The sequence below is a fragment of the Myodes glareolus genome, chromosome X (genome assembly GCF_982192425.1).
Source record: "Myodes glareolus chromosome X, mMyoGla1.1, whole genome shotgun sequence".
NCBI lineage: Eukaryota > Metazoa > Chordata > Mammalia > Rodentia > Cricetidae > Myodes > Myodes glareolus.
Window position 1 is genome coordinate 18,280,090 of NC_142053.1, and position 20,248 is coordinate 18,300,337.

At 42.7% G+C, this 20,248-nt stretch overlaps 1 protein-coding gene across 9 annotated transcripts in view; it reads left to right on the forward strand.

The window, feature by feature from the left end:
* Positions 1-20,248, forward strand: part of Arhgef6 (Rac/Cdc42 guanine nucleotide exchange factor 6) — a 120,016-nt gene that overhangs the window by 96,276 nt on the left and 3,492 nt on the right. For 5 of the 9 annotated variants that reach the window (XM_048457515.3, XM_048457520.3, XM_048457522.3 and 2 more), the window contains 11 exons: positions 2,062-2,121; positions 4,135-4,281; positions 7,873-7,959; positions 8,720-8,798; positions 9,755-9,900; positions 11,003-11,128; positions 12,679-12,699; positions 13,851-13,944; positions 15,222-15,299; positions 17,402-17,501; positions 20,191-20,245. In XM_048457515.3, coding sequence (XP_048313472.1) covers positions 2,062-2,121; positions 4,135-4,281; positions 7,873-7,959; positions 8,720-8,798; positions 9,755-9,900; positions 11,003-11,128; positions 12,679-12,699; positions 13,851-13,944; positions 15,222-15,299; positions 17,402-17,501; positions 20,191-20,245 — 993 coding nt within the window. The remainder of the gene's footprint in view (positions 1-2,061; positions 2,122-4,134; positions 4,282-7,872; positions 7,960-8,719; positions 8,799-9,754; positions 9,901-11,002; positions 11,129-12,678; positions 12,700-13,850; positions 13,945-15,221; positions 15,300-17,401; positions 17,502-20,190; positions 20,246-20,248) is intronic. The other 4 variants (XM_048457519.3, XM_048457523.3, XM_048457518.3 and 1 more) reach the window with 3 other exon arrangements.

Below are 20,248 nucleotides of genomic sequence, written 5' to 3' on the forward strand. Positions count from 1 at the left end.
AAGGGTTTGAGGTTTTAAAGGGGTTGGTTATCTTTAAAGAAAACGGTTCCATGCTGTGGTGCTTGTCAGCGTTGGTAAAGACCGAAAAGTGCCCTCTCTGAGCTAACAGCTCGTTCTTAGAGCATTTGAAGTGCCCAAAAGTTGGAGGGAGTTGGGAGATGGTGGGTAAAGGCTGCCAGAATGATATTTCAACTGGGGCTCTTGTTGACCTCGGGATGCCTTTCCGTACGCTAAGCCAGTTCACCAGGCCCTTTGAAGTTTGCCCTCCCTCCTTATCACAAAAATCCAGAAACTGTCGCTTCTCACTGCTGCCGTTGGAACACAGCTAAGCTGAGGAGGAACTTCCAGGCCTATGCGCTCCTCCTACCGCCTCCCTCACCAGCTTCTAGCCCTCCCAGTCTCCATTTGGTCACACTTGCTTTGACTTCCTTCCAAGTGCCACTGTCAGATGCTACGCTCCCTTCCTGGGAGTGTACCACTAGGCCAGTGCCATCCAGGTTTCTCATCACTTGTTAGGATAAGTTTTACCACGGAAGAATGCACACTGACTTTCCGTGAACAATCCTGCCTGTGGCAGGACTCAGGGCTCTAGTTCTGCTACCCTGTTTTCTACCCAAGAATGGATGAGCAGAGTTGGCCTTCTCATTTCTCCTGCTGAATTCAGGGGTAAGTGTATCCATCCCTTGGTGAGAATGCCTGGCATATCCATATTCCTCAACATTAGGTGCACTACAGGATTAGTGATGTCCCTTCAAGTAACTATATTAATTATTAAATATTATTTTTAAAACAGTTTTTAAATATAAATATGTTTTGATTGCATTCTTTTCTTCCCCCAAGTTCTCTCCTCTTTCCTCCCCATCCAACTTTAACTTCTTTTTCAAAAAACAACTCCCCAAGCCCCCCAAACCTAGAAAACAAAATACAGCAACATCCAAAAAGAACAAAACAAAATCACCAAACTAACCAAATAAAAGCACACAAACTGTGAAGTCCATTATTTCTTGGTCATGGAAATGAGAAATCTTACTTCAATAATGATACCTATTATGCTGTTACTAAATATATGATGCATTATAAACTATCTTAAAAGTCTATTGTGCTTGGCTAAACCCTGCTGCTCTACAATGTGTATGTATATATATATGTATGCATACATTAAAACATATTATTATCTACTACAAATATGCATATTTTTTCTTGTTAATTAAAAGGAAAAGATAATAGTAAACTCAAAGGTTATATGCAAAATAATCAGTTGTATAATATGATAAGTTAAGAATTAAAAAATATACCAGAATTTAGGATCTCAGTACTTCCAGCAATTAGGCAATTAAGAAATTTTGGGGGGCTTGAGAGATAGCTCAGCAGTTAAGAGTAAATCCTAGCTCAGATCCCAGCACCCAAGTCAGCCAGCTCACTACTGCCAGTCGCTCCAGTCAGCTCCAGAGGAATCCAAAGCCTCTGGCCTCCTCTACCACCTACACTCATGTGCGTATTCTCTCTCTCGTGCTCTCTCTCTCTCTCTCTCTCTCTCTCTCATACTCTACCTCATATACACACATAATTAAAAATAAAATAATCTTAAAATATAAGAATAAATAAAAATTCTTTTGGTTCATAGTTCCATGAATTTTAACACAGGTGTGGATTTATGTAATCAATCACCACCACAGTGGTGATATAAGACATTCCATCACACACACACACACACACACACACACGCACGCACGCACGCACACACACACACACGCACACACACATGCGCACATACACACTTCTGCCCTTTTGTCCTTTTGTGACCACATGCTCGTCCCACCTCATCCAGGGCAGCATCCAGCCTCCTCTAATTCTGTTTTTATTATTTATTTTTAATGATTTCTTTTATTTTTGAGATTATACTGAGTATATAATTTCATCATTTCCTCCTTCCCTCCTCCCTCCAATCCCTCCCACATCCCCCTTCTAGTTCTCCTTCACTCATGGCCTCTGTTTTCATCAACGCTGTTACATACATATGTGCATATACTGATACTGTTTTTAAATGTATTCCTTTGCTAGGACACTCACCCGGACCATCAAGACATTCTGAAAGCAATCATAGCATTCAAAGCTCTCATGGTATGTGACACTCCCAACTGTCGTTCTCCATTTTGTATACTTTGTTGCTGAAAGAATGGTTTGGGTGTAACAGTTCTTTCTTTCAGCAGAGGTCCTCAGGATGGAACCAATAAACTCTCAGGACAGTAGTTCTGTGATTGTTATATTTGGTTTTGGTCTCTGCAAATCATGCTTACCTATGAAAGGCTACGAGACTGAGGGTATAAAGCAATCACATTTGAAAGTCTTGGCCACATTAAGCATTGATGTGTAGGTGGGGGGTTTCCTTTTTTTTTTTGTCTTTACCCCCATTGCTCACCCTAGGTACGTATAACTTGTCATTCTCCGATTGGCAGCAATACTGGATTTCACTGTTTATGTCAAAATATGTGAATTCGTTCTTTGCATATGAAAAAGGAATCTTTCCTAAAAGAAAACACACAATGTACTAAAATGAAATTGCTTAATATAGATTGCTACCCGAGGTAGCTATCATCTTGCATCTTGAGAGTCAAGGTTAGCCTGTCTCCTTGAACCCACTGATGTAAAACCTTTGATGCCATTTCAGAAGGAAAAAAAAAAACCCTTTATTTTGAGCAATGTGTTAAATTTAGATATATTTGACATTTCTAAAGCCTTTTGTGGGATTTGGACCAATGTTTAGCTTTTGATCCTTGCTAGAAGGTGACTGCAGAGCCCTCCTCGGCACTTCACTTTTCTTGCTTCTGAAAGATAAATAACTGATGTGGCACTGCTTAAAGGGAGAGCTGAAGATCAGGCAAGGTCTTGTGATAAATTTGCACCTGTTGTCAGGCAAAAGTAGTAAAAAATACCTACAGGTTTACATGGCTCAGCGCAGTAGAACAGCTCACTCAAGCCCATGGGTAGCGTGGCACTATTGCAACCTGGATCTCTTTTATGCATTCTTCTGTGCATGAACACAGAAGGCCAGAGGGTCCAGTTCAAAGTCAGAGCCTCAGTGACATAGTGAGTTTGAGGCCAGCCTGGGTTGCACGAGACCCTGTCTGAACCAAGGGAACTAAAATACACTCCTCTAACAACAAAAGGCAAATGTGCTTCTCGTGTTTTAAAACTCGCTTTGATAGTGGTCATATATTTACTGCAAATACATATGCTTAAAAATCTGTATAATGTATTTATTTCTACAAGTTTTAGTTAAATGATGCAACAGATTTTTTCCCAAAAAGTATTATACATTCATGTGGACAAAATAGCATAATGAACCAGTTGCTTACACTTCAATTATTCATTTTGGAATGAGTACTGCTAAATTACTCTGAGATAGCTTTACTCTTCTGGAACAGGTTTTATATCTCTCTATATATTTCATGTCCCACATAGTATTGGCAGACTGTTTCTTGATTTGAATTTCCAATTTAGTCATCGCGAAATCCCCTTGGATCTGTTTTCCCCCCAATCCCTTTAGGACTAAAAATCAGCTTAGTATTTTGCAAGGCACTGTTGCTCCCTAAACAAAGTCAGGACAGTGCATGTGTTTCATGATAAACTCAGAATGCTGTGACATAAAAAGAATTCTTCTTGCCATTCTCTATTTTTAAAACTCAGAGAGTAATTCTCTATATTTTTCTTATCATCAAGTTGATACCTTGCTAGAGAGTGAGCATAGACCATATAAATGAAATTATGGAGTAATTACAGCCCAATTTGCCCATGGTAGCAAAGGGCTGGTTGTTGTCCTGACTCTACTTGATGGGACTCTGCTCCTTAACTCTCCAGACTCTTCTCGGGGAGAGAGCAATAAGCCTCTTCTTACCACTCGATCTTGATTCCTTGGCAAAATGGAAGCCCTCCCCTCTTCCCATAGCATTGAGGGGCTCAAAGCTAGGTAGTGTATTTGTTTCTCTGGCAGGAGCACAGATGGTCATAGAATTCAGGGCAAGCGATAAAGGGCTTCAGTGAGAAGCAAGGAGGCAAAAAACGTACCTTATTTTGAACTTGCTTTGGGCCTGAGAACGTTCATCTGTCTCACCCGAATCGCTTTTGCATCTGCAGGGGCAGTGCCAAGATCTGAGAAAGAGAAAACAACTGGAATTGCAGATCCTTTCGGAACCTATTCAGGCATGGGAAGGAGATGATATTAAGAGCCTGGGGAATGTGATCTTCATGTCGCAGGTGATGGTGCAGTACGGAACCTGTGAGGTAAGCCCTTGGCATCGCTTCTCTCATACTTTCCTGTCCTTTATTTGTTCTTCCGTCAAGGGCAACTGGGGTAGAGGCAGAGGGAATAGAAAATCTAGGGTAACTTCAAGACACATTTTGGTGGCAATATCAACCCAAAAGGGTGGCTTACGGGATGCAGAAGATGGCAGCTACTATTTAGACCTGCTAACTTTCACAAGACCCTTGGTATCTGTCTGCATGGAGATGTCCTGTGAGCAGCTTTTAATGCACTATGGGAATGTAGGTGAGAGGTCTGCATTCAGGACAGAGATTTAGACTCTCTGACAAATGTACCTTTCTGGAAAGTACATATCCAAAGAGAAGCACAGAGGTTGAAGATGGATGATTTCTTTTAGGAAGAGATCAGGGTAGGAGAGACATATCATGTCACCTGGTATGATTTATCAGATGTTAGCATTGTCTCCCCTCTCCACAAACACCTTCCTATACTCTCTGGTGTGCTTGTGGCAAAGATTCATTACTGCGGGTTGATAAGCAATCTCATTAAAAATGCAGAGACCCTAGGGAAGGTTAATGCAGTGAGAGTAACTATTAGTCATTCATATCTTTGGGATAAAATCCTTGGGTGAAAGGAGAAGGGAGCCTTGTGGGACTCCGTGGGGGACACAAATAGGAGACTAGAAAAGAACTGTGGATTGTCGTGCCACTGAAATCCCTGGAGGAGTACTTGAAAGTGGCCAGCAAGCTTAGTGTTCTGGAAGGTTCAGATGTCAAGGAGTGTGAGGAGAGAAAGAAGCCATCGGATTTTGCTAGAAGGCAGTTATTGATGAGTTTCAGAAAGCGGGAGGGGGAGTGCAGTTAGCGAGGAATCAATGGAGAGAAAATGAAGGCAGCGAGTAATTCGGCAATAAAACGTCAAGAAATGAGATATTATGAATGAAGAGCCACATGGGGTGAGCAGGGGCCGTAAGCCGGTGACGGACATACGTTAAAGGCAAAAGAGAGGGACCTAGTGAAACAGGAAAGGGTGCTGAAGAAGCGCAATGTCTGTGGAAGGGAAATGAGGCAAGAGAAAGATGGGAGAGTTGTTCTAACAGTTCTGAAGGTTTACTCTATCAAGTGGGAAGAAGATTGAGGAGATAGCCGTGAGAATAAGTGCGTCAAATGGGTTTTTTTTTTGTTGTTGTTGTTGTTGTTTTTCAAGACAGGATTTTCTTTGTGTAGCTTTGGCTACCCTAGAACTAGCTCTGCAGACCAGGCTGACCTCGAACTCACAGAGATCCACTTGTCTCTGCCTCAAGATGAACTTTTTGTACCTATTAATTTTGACTCTGTTAAGGGGATCAAAGCAGCCCTATGTGATAAGTTTACTTTAGTGCAATCAAAACCTGTAGTTGACAATAATGCATTATAATAATCTTAAAAGAGCTAGAAGAGAGAGTTTCTTTTCACTAATAAGCAGTTTATACATTGGTTTGTTTCTCATGTATGCACATGTGTGTATCAGGCAGAAGACACTGGTAGGGGTTGATTCTCTCCTTCTGCCACATGGGTCCTGGGAATTAATCTCAGGTCTTCAAACCATCCACCAGATTTGCTTTCAGATGAATCGTGAAAGCACCAGCCCACTGGTCCTAGAAAGGACTTCGAGTATGCTTATCAGGAAGAATTGACAAAATTTTAAGATAGAAGACACACTAATAACTTGTATTTGGTCATTGCATAATGTATACGTGAATTGCAATGCCACATTGTTTCTTGTAAGTGTGAGCAAATATGTTATGTGCCAATTCAAAAAAGAAAAAAAAACCATGAAATTGGGCTGAGGGTGAAGAGGACAGTGGATTTGGTATGAACAAGGCCCTGTGTTGTATTTCCAACATTATACACAAAGACCAAATAATCCACACCAGGTTTTAAAAATGTATTTACATCTTTGTCTTAGACGTCATACAGTAACTATCTCTGTCTGTGTGTATGTGTGTGTGAACTTGTCCCTGTATATGATTTTGGGAGGAGGCCAGAGGTTGATAATAAATGCCTTCTTCTATTACATTCCAATTTTCTTACTAAATTGGAGCTTACCGATTTTTGTCTAGACTGGATAGCCAATAGGCCCTTAGATCCCCTTGGCTGTGATCTTACAGCACTCGGTATTTTAGATGCTTGCTGCTATTCTGGCCAAATACCTGTTTGCTAGGAATCCTAACCTAGGCCCTCATGCTTGTGTGCCAGGTACTTTAGCCACTGAGCCCACAATTATCCTAGTATTAATGATTAGAAGTAATTTAATGACTGGGAATATTAGCAGACTATAAATCTGTTTTTATTTATTAAAAAATTGTTTATTTTACAACCTAATCTGTTTCCCCTCCCTCCTCCCCTTCAATTTCCTCTTCCCACCCTCCTTTATTCCCCTCCACTTCTCTGTTCAGAAAGGGGCAGGCCTCCCATGGGAGTCAACAAAGCCGCCTGGCATATCAAGTTGAGGCAGGACCAAGCCCCTCCCCACTGCATCAAGGTTTGGCGAGGCAACTCAGCATGGCGAATAGGTTTCCAAAGGCCAGCTCAAGTGCCAGGGACAGGTTCTGATCCCACTGCTAGGAGCCCCACAAACAGACCAAGCCACATAACTGTCACACACATGCAGAGCGCCTAGGTCGGTCCCATGCGGGCTACATTGTTGTTGGTCTGGAGTCCATGAGCTCCCACAATCTTGGGTCAGCTGTAACAGACCATAAATTTCTTATCTGCTGAAAGCAGCTTCACTTAGCTACTATTCAAAGTGAAGTTATTTTTTAGTTACGGGAACTTTGAGACAGAGTTACTTTGTGTCCGGAACTACAGTCACACTGTTCCAGAATCTGTGTGGGTTCTGACCCTCATACACTCGGGGAATAATGTACATACTTGTTTGGGACTTTAGAGTTTTATCTTTTTATCATTTTATAATTCACTGCTATTGCTCATGTTGATGATTATGTAAAGCCTGTATTTTTTATTTCAATAACTTTTTTTTCATTTATTTTACATACCAACCAGTTTCCCCTCCCTCCTCTTCTCCTGTTCCCTTCCCTCTTCCCATACACCCCTCCCATCCACTCTTTCTCCATCTCCATTCAGAGAGGCCAGGCCTCCCATGGGCTTGTGCAAGGCATGGCACATCTAGTTGATGCAGGACTGACTGAGCTACTTCCCTGACATGGAGGCGGGGTCAGGTAATCCAGCATGGGGAACAGGCTGCCAACAGCCAACTAAGTGCCAGGAACAGGTCCTGCTCTCACTGTGAGAAGCCTTCCTAAGAGAACACGCTTCACGACTGTCACACACATGCAGAGGGCCTAGACTGGTCCCATGCAAGCTCCCTAACTGTTGTCCAGAGTCCATGAGCTGCCAGGAGCTCAGGTCAGATGTCTCTGTGGGTTCCCCCAGCTTGACTCTCCTGGCTGGTCCACTCCCCCCTCCCTTTCTTCCTCTAGACTCTTGGAGCTCAGCGTAGCGCTTATCCGTGGATCTCTGGTAAGGCCTGTGTTTTTAAGCAGTGCTATCAGGAGGTCTTATCAAAAGCAGTTCAATGATTTCCCGTTCATGATTTTTATTCTACTTCAGGAAAAAGAGGAGCGATATTTTATGCTGTTTTCAAATGTCTTGATAATGTTGTCTGCAAGTCCTCGGATGAGTGGCTTTATCTATCAGGTGAGTAGCTCCGAATAAAAGAAATAAGCAGAGGCCAGATGCAAACAGGCTTCCCCTCAGGTGTGATATAGGCACCATGGCATTTGGAGCTGAAGCCAGCAAAGGGAAAATGTTCGAAACCTTCCATAAGGAACCTGCTTGTGACAACAGATATTCTTGAGATCAAAGACCTTTGTAGTCACGTAATCCTGTCCCGGCAATCTGCTGCTCTGCCTAGGAGCTAAGTTTCCAGCTGTGTAAATAGAAATCTAAATCTATGATTGGATAAATTAGGAACAACCATTTACAGACCCATATCATTACTGCTGAATGCCACAAAGCTGGGACTTGATCCTGTGATTGTCATATTGTAGCCATATTATATTATTTGGGTTTGTAAGAAGCCGGTCCTTAAATGCCTTAGGGGCTGAAACCTCCCTCAGGCTGTTCCCAAAATGTAGACCATTATGCTGTGATTCTCTGTTATATGTGGTCCTGGCCATTACTCCCTTTCATGAAATGTGGGCCTTTGCTTTTCAATTCATATGAAAATACGGTCGAAATCAAACTGTTTGAAATCGTGGGCTTAGGATTTAGGGTGTATTGGCCAAACACACCCTTGTCCCTTGCTTTCTTTTCTAATTGAAATCTACACTAGGACAGCATTATCTTTTGCCAGACTAGTGAAATATGTCTAGCCACGTGATTCCTGGGAAGATCAAAAGTATGAGAGAAATATGTACAGTCATAGAATTAACAAGAATGTTCTTTCTTCTGCTAGGGAAAAATACCAGTAGCAGGGATGGTGGTGAATAGATTAGATGAAATTGAAGGGAATGACTGCACATTTGAAATCACAGGTATGTCATTTTCTCCTTTTCATGTAGCGACTTCAAATCCTTTTTTGGAAGAAAGTGGAGTTTAAACAAATAAATGCTGTTATTTTCTCCCTAATCAGGTTTTACAGAAATATGACAAAGCCCTTTCCACTCCCCAGGACAACTAGAGTAGACTAACAAAACAATGAAGCTTCTTGGCATTTGATAGCCTCGGCTTTGCCATTACTTTCCATCTTTTCTTGTATCAAAGCTACTTGTGAGAGCTGGAGAATAGTAAAATGGACCGACCTTCTCCTTCTCTGTCATGTGGTCCATGGTGGCCAAGAAGCCAAAGGGGTGGACTTTTCTCACCAAACTTATCAGCCGGTAACCTGGCAAGGTGTGGTTGTGTTCTAAATAGCCACGAAACTTTCTCTACAAATTAAGCCCAATATTCAAATTCTCTCTGACATTTTAGGCTATTGTCCCCTTTGCCAGGCCTCTGTGATTTCCTTGTAATGGCTGTACTTGTACGTGGATGTCACAGTGGTGAAGACAGTGTTAATGTCCCTAGACCTTATCAAACCCTGTATTCATCACTCAGGAGCCTATAATTTGGTATTATTTTTTAACTGTTTTCAACTACATGCTGTTCTATCTTGGACACTGGACAAACCAGTACAATATTCTTAGAACAGGCTATGGACTAGATGGTCCGTCAGTGCACTTCTGGTTTCAGATTGCAAGTGTGTTTGTTGTGAGGTTATGTTATGTCTAAGATTCTGTAAAGTGGTAGAAATCAAGGACGGTTTTTTAGAAATAAAAATGAATAATCATTTGCCACATTATCACAATCCCTCTTCTCCAAATACTGACGTTTGAAAGGGTTATTTCATAGAAAGGAAGATTCCTGAAAGTAGATGCCCAACTGAAGTATGCTTGTGAGTAAGACACATCCTTGTGTTTTGTTTCTAAATGTTCACAATTGGGTGATACAGGTAACATGATAGAGAGAACTGTGGTCTATTGCAACAATAGCCAGGATTTCCAGGAATGGCTGGAGCAGCTGAACAGACTGACCAGAGGACCAGCCTCTTGCAGCTCCTTGTCTAAGACCTCATCCTCCTCCTGTAGCGCTCACTCTGTAAGTAGTTCCCCGGGACTCGAGAAGTACTGGGATTAGTGAAGTAGTGGGACTATTGAAGTATTAGGGTTATTCAAGTTTTGTCGGACGTTGCCTGCTAAAGACTTCTAAAACTCAGCAGCGAGCATGCCCTTTGACTTTGGGTGGTCTCTGTAGATTTTGAAGTACAGTTAAACCTCACTAATTCTGATTTCTTATTATTGTGAGGCCCATTGAAATTAAGAAAGTATTTCAGTTAAGTATGTGTGATTTTGATCAGCAGAAGTCTTAGGTACTCAGCTCACTGCTAGTCAAGCATCTCCCACCAGAGAACTTTCTAGGAGGTTTTAATGATAAACAGGATCTATTTGTTTCATAACTGTTATTCTCGCCTTAATCACGTGCCACGTAAAAGCAAGTAGTTCACCTCTCCGAATGCCTAAAATCTTCATGTAATCTCGCGCACACGTTCACATCTGCTCAGTAACCTGCATGGAAGGTAAACAGCATTGACATCTGAGTTCTCGGAAATCTAGAATCTGTGGAGTTGGAGTTAATGAGATTTTACTGTACTTGCTGGGTGAAATGGAAGCTTTCCTCTGTTGTCTGTTAACGCTCCACCTTGTAATGCCAATATTCCTATTCTGAGTGCTGTGTGTTGTGGTGGTGGAACATAGGCTTTGGCATCAAATCTGGGTTCAAATCTTGTCTTTGCCAACTTCTAGCCAGTCGCTTCGCTTCTCTGAGCCTGTTGTTGTTTACTCTGACGAAAGAGCCCACTTAAGAATCTAATTGAGTGCCAAACACATCACTGAAACTCGAATGGTTTCTGTTGTTCCACTTTCCTCCCTTATGGAGGAAACATTTCCGCCTTAAATGGAATTGCAGAAAAGAGAGGACAGGATCATGGGGACACCAAGTCTATTTTGCGCTGTTACTTAGAGAACCCATAATGTTGTTTAGAAACCGTTAAGTTTTCCGACTGAACAATTTTACTATTCCATCTTCCCCCTTTTGTGTCTGGCTTTGCTGATCCAATGGAGCTATTGCCATTCTCTCACTGTGTGGTACCAGGTCGGGTTCAGATGGCAGATTGCCAGCATCTCATGAGACATTTTCCCAGTCTTTTAGTTCTACTGGACAGCCCCGAGGACCCTTGGAGCCTCCTCAAATTATAAAACCGTGGAGTTTAAGTTGCCTACGACCTGCACCTCCACTTAGACCATCAGCAGCACTAGGTTATAAAGAGGTAATTTTGCTACATGTGATATAAAATGCTTCTGACAAGCTAATTTTAGAGCTTATTGCAAATAGTTCAGAGAGAATATGCTAGAATTTATGATAGAATATATTGATATATACATACATACATATGTATGTATATATATATATATATGTCTTGAATTGCTAGATTCAGTGATTGTTTCTTAATTTTCCATTTCCCTGTTCTCCATCTACAGACACTGATGGAACTGAGCAGTTCAAATGCACTGCCTGTTTCCCTAGTCTATTTCTTAAGTTCCTCTGTTGTCTCTCTACATAGTGACAGTAATTGTTTAGATTAGTTATCTATGTACACATATCTCAAACCAGAAACACTTCATTGAAAGCTGCTTTTCCAATCAAACACCCAGTTCTGCACTTCGTAGCATGTTGTTCAATGAAACCCAGTCAGTAAAATGTCATGAGACCAAGCCATGTGTCTCAACTAAGAAAGCAGTGTCTGGTGTAGTGAGAAGAAGAGAAGAATGTAATTAGAGGAATGTCTTTTTATAGAGAGGGTTCTCAGTTTCAGCCTCCCTCACAGGGCATCTGATACTTGCCTAGAGTGCTGCCAATATCTACCATGACCAGGGTGTCTGTCTGGTCCTTTTCTCTAGAAGGGCAGTCAAGGCGCGTTAGTCTCTAGCTCCCATAACTACACAAGTGTTACCTTTTCCACCAAGTTAGGTTCCCCCTTACTTATTTCTAATTATTTCTTACTTCAGAGAAGATGCTCATTTATTAATAACTGCTCCTAAGGTCTTGTTGTATGAAGAGTAGTTGCTGACAGTTACAATTCTCTGTCCCTTGCGTTTTGATCTTGGAGACTGTGCTCAGTTTGGAGTGTCTTTTGATTTGAACAACCATGCTTCTGCTCCAATTAGTTGTTGCCTCCATCTCTCAGAGCGAGAAAACAGAACAATATACAGACACTGGAGGGTTTTTTTTTAACCCTTTCAACTGGCTGATAGGAGGCATGACTTGAGCACTTTTTTTTTTTTTTAAAGTAACTCTTCAGAATTTGGGCAGGAAGTGGTTCCACAGGTTTGCTTTGAAACTGACCTGCAACCATTCGTCTCTCTTTGATCACTTAAACCAGGAGTGCCGCTTCATAGTAACCTATTCCCCTTTTTAATAATGCACATGTTGCAACTGTCAGTTACTAAATTCATACCAAGGTGAGCTCTGAAGGGTAAAGTTGGCTGAATCCTTCATGTAACTAATCCATTAAAACTAAGGCATGATCGCTGTGTTTCTGCTCGGGGAAGAGAGTTATTAATATATTCTTGCTATGTACTGTGCATTTCGGTGATTTTCCGGCATTTGTAATTCTGCACAGAACTGGATTCTTTGGACTTTTGCATGAGGATATTGCATCTGAAACTAATGTGGGAATTGTGGTGATGTTCTCTCCATGTAATTTATGATAACACTAACATTTCAAATGTTGTTTTAGAATTATTGATAAATGGATTTGGTCATTATAACCATCGACCTCTCACGCTCATCTTCTCTTTCTTTACATATTCATTTTAGAGGATGTCTTATATCTTAAAGGTAAGGGTAGAACAGTGACATCGTACTGTTGTTGTGCTGTAAACTTTGATGAATGAAGCTTTCCTTTATGCTTGTTTTGTTCCTTGCTATAATTGGTGGCTAAAATGTGAAGATGCAATTCTGACATGTAAGTACTTTCTTCAAAAGCAGGCTTGTGTTTGATACGTGCAAAATGTTACTTTATATACCATGCCTTTAAAATGCTTGTTCTTCTATGTTTTTAATGCTAGCTTTTCCTCCTTTTTTTTTTAAAGCACGTGTGGTTTCTCATGTTTGTCTCTTTTCAAGTCTAAGTGGACCACTGTGGCCAAGTGAAGGCAATTAAATTATTTGTTTCATATATTTTAAAGTACTAATTATTACTCCTGTATCAGATAGATATAGTCATACATACATAGATGATGGGCAACATGTAAAGTCAGGATAATACCTTGGGATTCGAAGTGTGAGACTGTAAGAGTCCAATCTGTTTACTTTCATATTAACATTGATCTGTTTTTTAATTACTAGTTCTGCATATGACAAAACCCGAACTCAGTGGTTTTCATCTCCACTGGGTACTAATTAAAAGTGTGGCTTTGGCTGTATATAACCCAGAGTTACTTGTCAGAAAACTCTTCATGAAATTCTCCTCTATGAGAGAATAAATAACATAGACTCTCCACCTTAATTTTCCCATCCGACTGACAGGAATTCTAGTTTTCTTTGTTGGACTGCTTTAAGAAAAACTAACTCAAATAATTTTAAACTCTTAGAACAGAGACTCATGTTCTGACAGTAGTTACATCTTCAAAGCATCCATGGGGAACAACAACCAAGTTAGGAATGCTGGTGCTCTTCTGGGGTTGAAATTCCATTACTCTTGCTGCAGATGGTACCCTAAAGGCACTGACCCTCCTGCACAATCTGCATCCTTCTTCATTCTTATTCTCATTCCTATGGCAACTGAGAGTGGAATGTGATTGCCTGTGCTTTGTTGAACCTTTTCAAGTTTCTTGAAGCCATTTTTAGTGTGTGTGATCTAAACTTCTGACACTTTCCTAATGGATGCTATCGCCATGAGAGATGCATTCGAACTCGTTTTATTGGCTCTATCTTCATTTCTATTTGGGAGAGAATGTTAATTCACAGAGAAACCGTTATCCTTACAGGAGTCGAGTAAGAGCCCCAAGACAATGAAGAAGTTTCTTCACAAAAGGAAGACAGAGAGAAAAGCCTCTGAGGAAGACTACGTGATTAGGAAAAGTATGTGTTCCGTACGTTTGCCAAGTTATTTATGCGCAAACAAACATGAGAATTTTTTAAAAAGCAGATAATTAGAGCAGTTTGTTCTTGGCATCAGCTGTTATAAAAATATGTGGAAAATTTGGTTACTTCTAAGACTTCTGAATAAGCTGTCCCCTGCTGCCCTTCCAGATGACTCTGACAGACATCACTCTATCACTTTCATGCTGCAGGACACTTCCCTCCACCTGATTTAGGCCCCCCAATGGGGCCCATTCGCTATGGACATATATTTGCCCTTTAAGTTTCTGCTGCCTGAGATATTTTCTGAGCAAATATACTAAATGGACTGGAGAACAGAAATCCTTGGCAGTCTGGTGTTCAAGGACGCTCTCAGTTGAACCAGGAGTCAGTCGGCTGACATCTGGAAAGCGTGCTTTATCTAGAGAGTTGATAAAGTCAGTCAAGTGATCTGCCCGTATTTGGCTCTAAAATTGTGAACAAAGAGTCAGTGAGGCAGCAGCATTGCATGTACCAGCTGCAAGTCTAGCCTGGATCAGTCTTTGCTGTGGCTAGGAGCATAGTTCAGTTCACAGAGTACTTGCCTTGCAAGCCCAGAGTGCCACATAAACCAGGCACAGGCAGTATATGCCTGTAAACCCAACTTGGGAGGTGAAGGTAGGAGCATCAGAAGTTCACGTTTATCCTCAGCCTGGGTTACATGAGACCCTGTCATAATATAATAATATAATGCATTATAAATAATATAATGTTATATTAAAATACATCTTTGCTGAACTCCAATTCCTGCAACCCCAGCCCTATCTACAACTAAACTTATTAGAGGAGCATTGCCATCTGAGCATTTAAAGACTGAGATGGGGGGTGGGAGAATTAATGATATACTGGCTGCTTGAGAAGATGAGCGGGGTTAATAGGGAAAAGCTCTTAAAGAAGGCAAGCCTTGGAATGTAGTCGCCAGGATGGCTTTGGTATACTGGATGAGCGCTGAAGCCAACCCCAAGCCCCAGTGCTGTAATTTTAGCCTTCAAGAGATGACTGATAGAGCTCCCAGTAATTTGGAGTTCTGAACTTCAGGAATAGCCCCTGTCCCTGAGTACTGACCCCCGAGCTCTCAGGGTTACGGGTGGTGTCACTCTTTTGTCCCGGGAGGCTTGAACAGATGCTTGCCTGCCTTTCAGAACCACTGCGAGTCCTTGGCAGTGATGGGCACAGCATCATTTTGAGTGTCCGGGGTCACATATCTGTGAGAAGTCATTACTGATTCAATTTGACAGGTACGGCTGCTCTGGAAGAGGACGCTCAGATTCTTAAGGTGATTGAAGCCTACTGCACCAGCGCCAGTTTTCAACAAGGTACTGGTTCCAGTGGAATTCCCCCACACTGCTTTCACTGATGAACGGGGTTTGTTCTTTGCTGCTCACTGTCTCTTAGGGGGCATAAAAGAGCCTCGGCACAGCTTGGTTGCAGGGTGTGGAAAAAGCATGTGACTCAGGGCAGAGCAGAGGCGCAGGGCTAATCTTCCAGATAAGCTGCTTTTAGCTACTGGGGCTTGCTTGACGCACTGGTGCTTTTCAGCCAGAGAGACAGAGAGATGTAAGAGGAAAAAAAAAACTGGAGGTGAGAGAAATGAAAAGGACTTTTAAAAAAGTCACTCTCTTTTGATCTCCCCAGATACCTTCGCCAGCACTAGTTAGGAATTAAAGGCACCAGAGAGTTCCTGTGTCTGCGATCTGATGCTAATCTCAGCTTATAGGCAGAATGGGAAAGGAAGTCAAAATACTATCTTTCATCAGCTATGTATTGAAGGGAAGGATGCTTCACCAGACGTGGGTTTCAAAGCTGCTCTGAAAATCTGGAAATGTAGTTGTACACCTGAGGCTCTTCCAGATGTCTGAAGTGTCTCGAGGAGCTGTTAGGCGAGTGCATTTCCCCACACAGTTTTCAGGTGATGCCCTGAGAGCTAGGTGATACCCTCTGGCGAGTCCTGTGTCTCTTCCAGTCCAAGTCCCATAGACTATAGATATTGTTTTCTATAATGATGTACGTATAGGACACCCTTTAGAAAGTTTCTCATATTTGCATCAGGACCAAATGTCCCAGAGTGCTGTATTTTTCACAGCTACTGACCAGCTGCCTACTTTTTATGAAGGGCTTTCTTAGGAGACTGCCTTGACACACTCTTTGAAGGAAGCACATCTCACCGGCTGTCACAAGAGGAGAGCATTTGATGTGGAAATCAATACATTTTACCACGAACGGGACAGTAATCTGGCTGTGGCTTCTGGCATGCTCGGTCCTAATAGCAAGTTTTGATGAGCTGGGAGATGAAAGAGGGAAGTTTTTGTTGTGGCAGCTAGGGTGAAGGCGGGGATGAGGCGACAACCGAAGAGCATCTCCCAAACAAAATCCAGCCCTACCTCACCTGTGGGCCACTTGTTTTCCTAGATGTAGAGTCCATCCAAGTACTTAGAGGTGAAAGCTCAGGCGTGTGATCTGACCTAAAGATACACAGTTTTGTTCCTCCTCCCTACCTCCCTTGTACTTGTGGGAGGTATCTAATGCCATGCTTGATGTTCAGATGTAGCCAACGTCAGCATCACTGTGGCCCTCCATTTCACCCCAGTCAAATGTCCTGTTTCCCTAGAACCGACTCATCTTGACTTTCCGTATTCATTCATTCATTCATTCATTCAGCCATTTGTCTCCTGCATACTAATTAAACACTTGCGAAGAGCTATTCACTGAACATGGAAACATCTCACCTCTGGGAAGACGGGTGTTATCAAATAGAAACAGGGAATGCATGCACCTCTGAAGGATGTTGTTCTATAACAGAACAGGCCAGTGACCCAGGCAGACCAAAGATCAAGTTCTTGAGCTCAGAGAGGCAGGCTCTAGGTTGAGCAGTGGAGCGGTTGAAACTACCTGTCCCATCTTCTGCTGCCCCAGGCTATAGAGAAAGTGTTGGCAGAGAGCACTGAAGAAACCTGAGTTTTGTTGCTGATATGATGATCTTCCAGCTCCGCTCTACCCATGGTCAAGAGTAGCTTACTGCCACTCTGCATTTCCCTAGAGGGCTTCCGAAGGAGCGAATGCTGCTTCGGAAGCCCTTTCAGTGTGTCGTAGCCCAGAGTAGCGCTACTCTTGGCCCAGTCTTTACTTCAGTAAAGACTCCCTCCCTGATCATGGGACGTGGTGTGCGACTCCTGGAGGAACGCAGAGATGGGGTGACCAGTGGTCACTTCTTTACACTGGGGAGGTCTTAGCACATCAGTCCCACTTCCTGGAGATCACGTGACATCATTTGGCCATTTAGAGTTCTCTCTGTCAGGAAAATTGAGGAGTGGCTTTTGAGTGCAGGGGTCTGAAGAAAGCCGCTGCAGTAGCAGCGGAAAGGACTACCACAGTCTGGGCTAACCACTCCCCACCCCCTCTTGTGCATCTTCACTTACAGGCACTCGGAAAGATTCTGTCCCACAAGTGCTACTGCCTGAGGAAGAGAAACTCATTATTGAGGAAACCAGAAGTAACGGGCAGACCATCATCGAAGAAAAGTGAGTAGAGAAAGTGACCCCTTTGTTGACATATCTGGGGGCCCTGCGAGTAGGTGTAGCAGGCTGTCTTAGTTGGGGCTCCTGTTGCTATGATCAAACCCCGTAGCCATGAACAGCGGCAGCAAGAACAGTGCTCAGTTCCGCTTACAAGCCTCGGGTCAAACTCCAGCACTGAGGAAAATCAGGACAGAAACTCAAACAGGGCAGGATCCTGGAGGGAGGAGCTGATGCAGAGCCCATGGAGGGGGCTGCTTACTGACTTGCTCCTCATAGCTTGCTCAGCCTGCTTCCTTATAGAACTCAGGACCACCAGCCCAGGGATGGCACCACCCACAATGGGCTAGGCCTTTCCACATCACTCACTAGTTTAAAAAAAATGCCCTACAGACTTGCCCACAGGCCAATTTGGTAGGGGGCGTTTCCTTAATTGAAGCTTCCTCTTCCAAAATGGCTATAGCTATGCCAAGTTGACATAAAACTCGCCAGCACAGAGATCCTTCTTCGAAGGGCACTTCCTTCTCTTTCCTCTTCCTTCTTCTTCCTACTCCCCCTTTCCTTCCCATCCCCGTCCTTCTCTTCCTCTCCCTCCACTAAAAGGGCCTTCTCTGCTGAGCATACAGTTGGGAGCCCCAAGAGGGGAGGAGCAAGGGCAAGAGAAACAGAAATGGACATCTAGGACCCTCCTGCTTCCCTGTGGAGTAAGCAGCTTCCCAATACTGGAGATCTTCACATGGTGTATCTGGAGGTACCCAGGAGGGCCTTAGCTGGCATCCTCCTCCCCACAGCATTGCTGCTGCTCACAGCTTTCCAGTCAGGGGCCACCTTTCTCACAGGTGATCTCTTGTAAAGCCCTAAAACAATCTGGTGAGGAAAACATCACTTTCAAAGATGAAAAAAATAAGGTTCTGGGGGACCTGTGCCTATGGCCTCCCTTTCACAATTGTGACTATGACTTACATGGGGGTGGGGTCAGCTTAAATACCTCCCAGCTCATTAAGAAGCAAGGAGTGGCCAAGAACTCACTCCTATATGCTTGAGTCATTTGTGAGGTCAGGGCTGAATTTGCATAGGCAGCACCTCTCCCAGTGCTTTCCATTGTGGATGTGCTTTCACGCCTGCTGTACAGCAAAGCGCCTGGGTTCAAGAGACCAGGCCAAAGTCCCAGTTCTGCACTCAGTTTGCTATGGATCGCCAGTGTCATCCTGGGCCAGTTCTTCCATCTCTCCAGATTTGTTTTCCTCATCTGTAAAATATTTTCTGAGCTGTCGAGTAATCAAATAAAGTAATTATAATGGTTGGCACTCAAAAATCAATGGCAGGTATACTAATTACTAATTGTTGTTATTAAGAACATTATTATTGATCCAGTAATCATAATAGCGTGGTGAAGGCTTCAAGGAAGGTAGTACTATCTCCATTTCACATGTAAAGAAAGCAATGGCTAAGACGAAATGAGAAGGAAACTGATTACACAAGGGCAGAGTAATAGTAAGAGGCAGGATCAAAACTAAAACTTAGGGCCTGGAGAGATGGCTCAGCAATTACGAGCACTGGTTGATCTTTAGGAGGACCCAGGTTAGTTCCCAAGGCCCATGCTGAGCAGCTCACAACTACTTGGAACTCCAGCTCCCGGGAACCTGGTTCCTTCTTCTGTCCTCCTTGAGGGTCTGCACTCACATACACATGAACACATACATCAACAATAAAGATTAAACGTAAAACACCCCCAACTAAAACCGAGATCTTTAAATTCCTTAACGAGAAATAGTTGGAGGCAAAAAAAAAAAAATCCCACAGCTATCCAGGAAATTTTATCATTTTAAAATTTTATTATTTTTAATATCCTGAGTCTCTGTCATGTGGGGTTAGCTAAACGGGAAGGATAATACCATAACATGGCTATTGCAGCGCGCCCAGGGTCATGTGATCCCTCTCATTATATAGTAAGTACTATTAGCTCCTACTGTAAAGCGACAGTCATCAAACCTTAGGATGGGAATCTTAAAAAGTTGAGCTCACGGGATCAAAGAGTGGAGCAGTGGTTTCCAGAGGTTCGGTGGGGGGAGAAAAAAAATAAGGTGATGTGGGTAAAAGAAACCTACAAAGTTCAATTATGTAAGACAATAAGTAGGTTTTAGTCTATCGAATGAATATGCAGCATAATGACTAAAGCTGATAATAATGCATTTTCTTCTTAACATTTACTAAGAACAGATGTGCAGTGCTCTCAAAAGACACAGCCACAAACAGTAGACACAACCACATCTGGTGAGGGCTGTGTTTGTACCTCCACTTGAGGCGATATTTCATAAACAAACTCACCAAAGGATCATGGTGTATACTCTAAATGTATACAGTTTTTATTTGTGAGTTATACCCTCAAATTGAAAAGAAGATACATTTTCTGGCTGTTGTCTGCTGTTTTCTGGCCCCTCAAGCTGGAGCTGAATGGGAAAGGAAATGGGTAGTGTAGAAACAGCGCTGTAGCGTGGTGTTGAAATGGGCATGTGTGATGAGAACTTTTATCCGATGAAGAGAAAGAATGTAGATGAGCCAGAGCAGGGATCGTCCCCATCAGCTAGAAACCCCACCGATACCCATAGCTGTACATATGCAGAGTTATGGCTTGCTCGTTTATCAGCACTTCGGTACCAGCCGTTCATTTCTGAATTTTCTCTGTGTGTTTTAGGAGCCTTGTTGATACTGTGTATGCCCTGAAGGATGAGGTCAAAGAACTGAAGCAGGTA